Consider the following 7,462-nt stretch of genomic DNA (forward strand, 5'->3'; position numbering starts at 1 on the left):
ATACTGGAAAGTCAGGATGAGGGAATTCATCAAGTCACAAGATGAGAGGTCTTGGAGATCTATACTCTTGGGTTGGACTCCACCAATTGAAAAAGATGATAAAGGTAATTCAAAGGTAAAATCTGAAATTGAATGGTCCATTGAAGATGAAAAATTATCTCGTTATAATAATAAAGATTTGCATGCAATTTTTAATGGTGTTGGTGAAGGCTTTATAAAATTGATATCATCTTGTGAATCTGCAAAGGATGCGTGGAAAATCTTTCAAACTCAGTTTGAAGGTACCGCTGATGTAAAGAGATCACATTTTACCATGTTGCAAACTAGATTTGATGAATTAAAAATGTTGGAAACTGAAACTTTATCTGAGTTTTATGAAAAGTTTTCTGATATTGCTAATGAGTTTTTTTCCTTGGGAGAAAAACTAGATGAATCTATGTTGGTTCGAAAAATAGTTCATGTGCTTCCAGACAGGTTTGACACGAAATTGCTAGCAATGGAGGAGGCTAAGGATTTTGGCAAAATGAAGGTTGAGGAGCTTATGGGTTCATTAAGAACATTTGAGCTAAATCAACAAATAAAGCAAAAGGGTAAGCTGAATCCTTCAATTGAAAAAAGAAAAGTTATTACATTTAAAGTTTCTGAAAAAGATGTTTCTGATGATGAGAAAGATGATGGAATGGCCTTGTTAACAAGAAATTTTCAAAAGTTCATGAAAAAGGTTGGAAATAAAAAGAATTTTTCAAAAACTCCAAAAGGTAACACCTCTTCTAAACCTTTTGTTTCTAACAATAAAAAAGGTATTCAATGACGGGAATGTGAAGGTTATGGTCATATTCAATCTGAATGTGCCAACACATTGAAAAAGAATAAAAAAGGTTTTAATGTTACTTGGAGTGATGATGATTCTGAAAGTAGTGAAGAGGATAATGAGAAAGTTTCTTTAATTAGTGTTTTGTCAAGTGCTTTTTAGGAAAGAGGAAATTTTTTGTGTTTAAACCATACCTTGACTGATGTCGATAAAAAGGAAATTGACTCAGATTCAGACGAGTCAGAACTCAATGAGGAATCATTGGCTGAATCATACAAGGTAATGTATGGTAAGTGGTTACAGGTTTATACTGAAAATCGTTCCTTGGTTAAAATGAATAAATAATTGTCTCACAACATCAAAGATCTTGAAGAAAAGAATAAATGTTGTGAATTTGAGTTGTGTTCAAAAAATTCTGAAATTGTATTTTTGACAAAAGAACTTGACAAATTGAAAAGAAATGTTAAAATGCTAAATCCAGGTTCTAACATTTTTGAGGAGGTTCAGAATTTAGGTCAACTGAGTCATTCTGGATTGGGTTTTGTTGAAACTCAATCGAAAATGAATACTAAATTTGTTAAATCTGAAAGTATGTCTTCTAGATATTCTGATTCAACTTTGCAGGGTTCTGTTTTTACAGCTGAACGTTCTGTTTCTACTGAAATGAAGCAGTTAGGTAAACCTGAAAATTCTCATGGGAAAAAGAAATGGTTCATTCCCTCTTGTCATTTTTGTGGAGTAAAAGGTCACATTCGACCTAGATGTCTTACTTTGCAGAACATTTTTAGTTCTAAATTTTTTGGAAATTTTAAAGTGTTTCAAAATAAGCATGTTTTTCAAAAACAAAAATGGGTTGTAAAAAATAAATGTCTTGCAGGTATCTCTTGTTCTAAAACTGCTGCTTCTCAAATGTGGTATTTTACAGTGGTTGTTCCAGGCACATGACAGGTGATAAAGAGTTTCTTGTCAATATTAGAGCAATGCAATGTGGAGAAGTTACTTTTGGTAATGGTCTAGCTGGAAATGTAATAGGGATGGGAACTCTTAATTTTGAAGGTCTACCCAGGCTTAAGAATGTAATGCTGGTTGAAGGACTAAGAGCTAATCTTCTTAGCATTAGTCAAATTTGTGATCAGGGTTACACTATTAATTTTGATAGTAATCGTTGCTATGTTGTTAATGACCAAGATGAAATTATTTTGCAAGGGTTTAGATCTAATGATAATTGTTACACTCTTACTACCTATGCTACCTGTCACTTTTCCATAGATAACTTTATTGATTTATGTCATGAAAAGCTTGGACACATTCATTTCAAAAATTTGAAAAAACTGTCAAATGCAGGAATTGTTCGAGGATTACCCAAACTGGGTAAAGAATCTGTGGGAAAATGCGAACCATGTCAACTTGGTAAGCAACTGAAAATTTCTCACAAAAGTATTCCTGATGTGAATACTTCCAAAGTTCTTGAACTTCTTCATATGGATCTAATGGGTCCAATTCAGGTTGAAAGTTTGAATGGTAAGAGATACATTTTTGTGTGTGTTGATGAGTTCTCTCAGTTTTCATGGGTACATTTTTTGAGAGAAAAATCTGATACATTTGATGCTTTTAAATCTCTTTGTTTGAAATTGTGTGTGGAAAAAGATTGTAATATTGGAAAGATTGTTCAGATTAGGAGTGATCATGGAAAATAATTTGAAAATATTGTTTATGATGAGTTTTGTAAATCTAAAGGTATTTCTCATGAATTTTCTACTCCTAAAACTCCTCAACAAAATGGAGTTGTTGAAAGAAAGAACCGAACTCTGATAGAGATGGCTAGGGTAATGTTAAACAGCAAGAAACTTACCAAGCGTCTATGGGCTGAAGCAATTAACACTGCTTGCTACACCATCAACAGGGTGTTTTTGCGACCAGGTACTCATAAGACTCCTTATGAGATCTGGAAAGGTAAGAAACCAAATGTGAGTCATTTTCATGTTTTTGGCAGTGCTTGTTATATTTTAAGGGATCGTGATCATACTGGTAAATTTGATGCAAAAAGTGATGTTGGTGTGTTTATAGGATATTCTATTAACATTAGGGCTTATCGTGTTTATAATATGAGAACCCAATCTGTGAAGGAATCTGCTAATGTTATTGTTGATGATCTAAAAAATTTCTCTGAGTTTTCCACAGAAGAACAGGTTGAAAGTTTGCTGGAAAAGTCTCCTGAACTGGCAGACGATTTGGCTGCAATCACATAATCTTCATCTAAGGCTACACCTCAAGATTCTGTAGCTACAACTAATGATTTTCCATAAACTTCAACGGAGAAAGAAACTGAGCAACCACTAAACATAATCTGTAATGTCCCCAAATTCGCTAATAAGGCTTAATGGCCTTGATTAGTGTGACGGGAGGGCATAAATGGGATTAGAGTGAATAGTATTTATTTGAATGTGATATTATGTGATTAATAGTGCTTAAATGATATTTTATGATAATTGATGATATTATGTGATAATATGTAATAAATATGTTGCATATGTGGGAACCACATTATTATGTGGATAACTCTGTAGCCGGCGGCTCGAGGCGATCCTAGGGCTAGATAGCGGGAAACGTCACAACGGGGCATTATAATTGACTTTGGACAAGTCAGGGGTATTTTAGGTATCGGGTAGTGATTTAGACTATCGGGTGATGGAAATAAATATATGGAGATATATTTGAGGTTAGAGAGTTTAGGCGGGAATATTAGGGAAATTTACTATTTTGCCCTCGGGGATGTCTCCAGTACCCCGAACTTTGGGATTAGTCTAATAACCTAAGGATATACTTGGAAAGACTTAGAAAATACTAGACAGAAAGTGTAAACTGAACCTCTCTCTCTTCTCTCTCTTCTCTCTCTTAAGGAAGAAGAACAACTCTAAATTTTCAAGAGAATCAAGCTGAATATTTGGGAATTGAAGGGAATAATCTGGAGGATTAGCTCAGGAACTGATCAAGGATTGAAATAGAGTCAAGGTAAGCTTTGAATTTTCGTTTCTATGGTTGGGAATTTTGAGAAAATGGCTGAGTTTTTAATGGTTGTGGTTTTGGTATTCAAGGTTGGATTTGAGGTTGGAATCTTTGAAATTAGGTCAGGGAACTCTTGGAGAAGTGATTCTGCAGCTGAGGTAGGCTTTAATCCAAGGTTTGATGGTTGAATTCTAGTATCTCCATGGCTGGTTTTGTGTTCTTGGGTTAGAAGGTTTCAGTAATTGAAATGGGTTTTTGATGGGTTTCTAGATTAGGATTCAGCTGGGTTAAGTTGTTGTAATCTTGTGGGATGTTTGTGGATAGTTGAGTTGAGGATTTGGGATGGTTTTGAGTGAGCTTGCATGAGGTTTGAAAGTTAAAAATGGTGATTTTTCTGGGTTCGAAGGGTCGGGCCGTGGCATGGTTCTTGGTGAGCCGCGACCCTTGGAAGTTGAGTTGTGCTGAGGAAGGAGGGCGGGCCGCGACATGGCCTAAGGAATGCAGCGGCCCTTACCTGTTTTTGTGCCTTAAGTGGGCTATGTTTGGGGCCATGCCGCGACATGGATGGCCTATGCCGGGGCCCTTAAGGGATTTTGAGATTTTAGGCTTGGGAATTTAACCTAGGGTGCTCGGGATTGAATCTTTTACAATATTTGGTGAAGTTCAATGTTCCGAGGACTAGAACTTGGTTTAGAAACTCATTTAAGATTGTTAATGGTATCCTTCATCGTGGTTGTGACTAGGTGCTAAGCTAGGGCTCGGGGATCGGATCACGCTCAAGGAGTATCGCCCGTAACTAATTCATCTAGAAGCCAAAGGTAAGAAAACTACACCCGGTTGAATAATTGAACGGGACTAAGGGCTCCCTGATATATATGATCGAAAGAATGGTATTATGCCATGTAAATTGTAAACCAACGGCCTAAGTGTGCCACGGTTAACTTGTGCATTTGGCACGGCTCGGACACTGGTATCCGAGGACAGCTTATTATGCACTGAGCTCGGTTTAAGCGGGCCGGAGTCAGTGGGTTAAACAGAGGGTGCGACCTAAGGTGTCGGCCCTAGTATTTGTGTTAATTGATTATTATATTTGGCTATGAATGTGATTAATGAGAGTGTTGAATAATCTAAGTATAGATGAAGTTATTTGTACCTTGAAGTATGCTTATATGCTATGGATTGAATATTTGAACATGCTTACTAGAATATTTGTTTGATAATATTGTATATGCTGTGTATGTTGTTTTCTTGCTGGGCCTTGGCTCATGGGTGCTGCATGGTGCAGGTAAAGGCAAGGGCAAGATTGATCAACCCTGATTGGAGAGCTCTGCAGGGTGACTGTACATGTCAGGCCGCTCAGCCGCCACGGTTGAGGAGATTATAGGGACGAAAGGACCAGAACCTTGTATTTTGCCTTAGTATGGCTAATGGTTACTCTTAACTGTTGAATTTTGTAAACCAACTTTTAAATGTTGTACTTTTGGGGATCCCTTCTGTAAATTGTTTATAATCTATAAAATGTTTCTTTTGCGACCAAAATGTCTTTTAGCCCTAGAACACTTTAGCTAATGACACATTTTGAATAAACGACTTGTTTAGCAAGTCTCACACCTTTATAAACACACAGTGTAGCGGTCTTGGCTATCTAGGGCGTTACATAATCACTGATCCAATTCAAAGAGAACCATCCTCCAGATTCAAGAAGAGTCATCCTACCGATCTCATACTTGGGAACATGGATGAGAGCATGTTTACTAGAAGAAGGTATGCTAATTTGATTCAATTTGTGTGTTTTGTCTCTTCTTTAGAGCCTAAAAATGTGAAGGAAGCCTTGATGGATGAAGCATGGATTCAGGAAATGAAAGAAGAACTAGATCAATTCATTCGCAATAAAGTTTGGATACTTGTTCCTAGACCGACTTATGCTAATGTCATAGGAACAAAGTGAATTTTCAAAAACAAAAGTGATGAGTTTGGTACCATCATTCGAAATAAGGAAAGATTGGTTGCCCAAGGTTACACTCAAGTTAAGGGTATTGATTTTGATGAAACTTTTGCTCCAGTAGCAGGACTTGAGTCCATCAGGTTACTTCTTTCCATTGTTTGTATTATTGGGTTTAAATTGTACCAAATGGATGTTAAATCTACTTTTTTGAATGGTTTTTTTTAAAGAAGAAGCTTTTGTTGAGCAATCCAAAGGATTTGAGGATCCTCCTTTTCCTGATCATGTATATAGATTAGACAAGGCATTATATGGTTTGAAACAAGCCCCTCGTGCTTGGTATGAATGTATAACTGAGTTTTTAATCTCTCATGGTTATAGAATAGGAGATGTAGATAAACCACTGTTTATCAAAAACATTAAATCTGATGTTATTGTTGCTCAAATATATGTTGATGATATTATGTTTGGATATACTTTTAACTCTGAAGTGCAGGTATTTGTCCAACAAATGCAACAAGAATTTGAAATGAGCATGGTAGGTGAACTCACCTATTTTTTCGATCTTCAGGTGAAACAATCTGATGATGGCACATTTGTTTCACAAAGTAAGTATGTAAAAAACTTGGTGAAGAAGTTTGGGCTTAAAAACGCCAAACATACTAATATTCCTACGAACACAACTTTGAAATTATCCAAAGATGAACAAGCAATGAAGGTAGATCCTACTTTGTACCGAAGCATGATTGGTAGCTTACTTTATCTTACTGCTAGTCATCCTGATATCTATTATAGTGTTGGTGTTTGTGCTCGATATCAGGCAAATCCCATGGAATCTCATATTTCTGCTGTGAAAAGAATCATTCGCTATGTCAATAGCACTGTTGATTTTGGGATTTGGTTTTCAAAAGACACTAATTCTAATTTGGTGTGCCTTAGTGATGCTGATTGGGCAGGAAATGCAGATGATAGAAAAAGTACTAGCGGTGGATGTTTCTATCTTGGAAACAATCTCGTTTCAAGGCACAGTAAGAAGCAAAACTGTATCTCTCCGTCAACTGCAGAGGCTGAATACATTGTTGTGGGTAGTTGTTTAACCCAATTGTTATGGATGAAACAAATGATAGAAGATTATGGTTTGATTTGAAAACTTTAACCATCTTTTGTGATAACACTAGTGCTATAAATATTTCAAAAAATCTTGTTCAACACTCTCGCACTAAGCACATAGACATTCATCATCACTTTATTAGAGAGCTTGTAGAAAATTAAATTCTTGTCTTTGAATATGTTGAAACAAGCAAACAAACAACATATATTTTTACTAAAGCTCTTGATTCGGTCCGCTTTATTTCTCTAAGGAAATCCTTAGGGGTTTGTACCATTTAATTTTGTGTTCTTTATGGTTCTTGATATTTTTGCTTTGACTTGATGATCATAATGTTGTTGTTTTTGTTTTTGTTCCAGAAGAAAGTTTCAAACTCTAGAGAATTGCTGATTATTATTTTTATTGCTAATTTTTTTGGTGCAATGCTTTCATACAGGTTTAGTTCAGGAAAATATTTTCACTCCTCTTAGAAATATTTGGGTCATTTAATCAGTGTTATGTGTGTGCTACCATTTTCAAAAATAATAATAATAATAAAAAATGTGTGTTCAAGCTCCATTGGAAGAATAGAGCTACCAATCTCAATGTGTGAAAG

At 35.8% G+C, this 7,462-nt stretch overlaps 1 protein-coding gene across 1 annotated transcript; it reads left to right on the forward strand.

The window, feature by feature from the left end:
• Positions 1-5,552: 5,552 nt before the first annotated feature.
• LOC133791922 (uncharacterized mitochondrial protein AtMg00810-like) lies at positions 5,553-6,906 on the forward strand. Its single transcript, XM_062229829.1, has 2 exons — positions 5,553-5,747; positions 6,256-6,906. The coding sequence occupies exons 1-2, from the start codon at positions 5,553-5,555 to the stop codon at positions 6,904-6,906; spliced, it is 846 nt and encodes a 281-aa protein (XP_062085813.1).
• Positions 6,907-7,462: the final 556 nt, after the last annotated feature.

This window comes from Humulus lupulus, chromosome 7 (assembly GCF_963169125.1).
Source record: "Humulus lupulus chromosome 7, drHumLupu1.1, whole genome shotgun sequence".
NCBI lineage: Eukaryota > Viridiplantae > Streptophyta > Magnoliopsida > Rosales > Cannabaceae > Humulus > Humulus lupulus.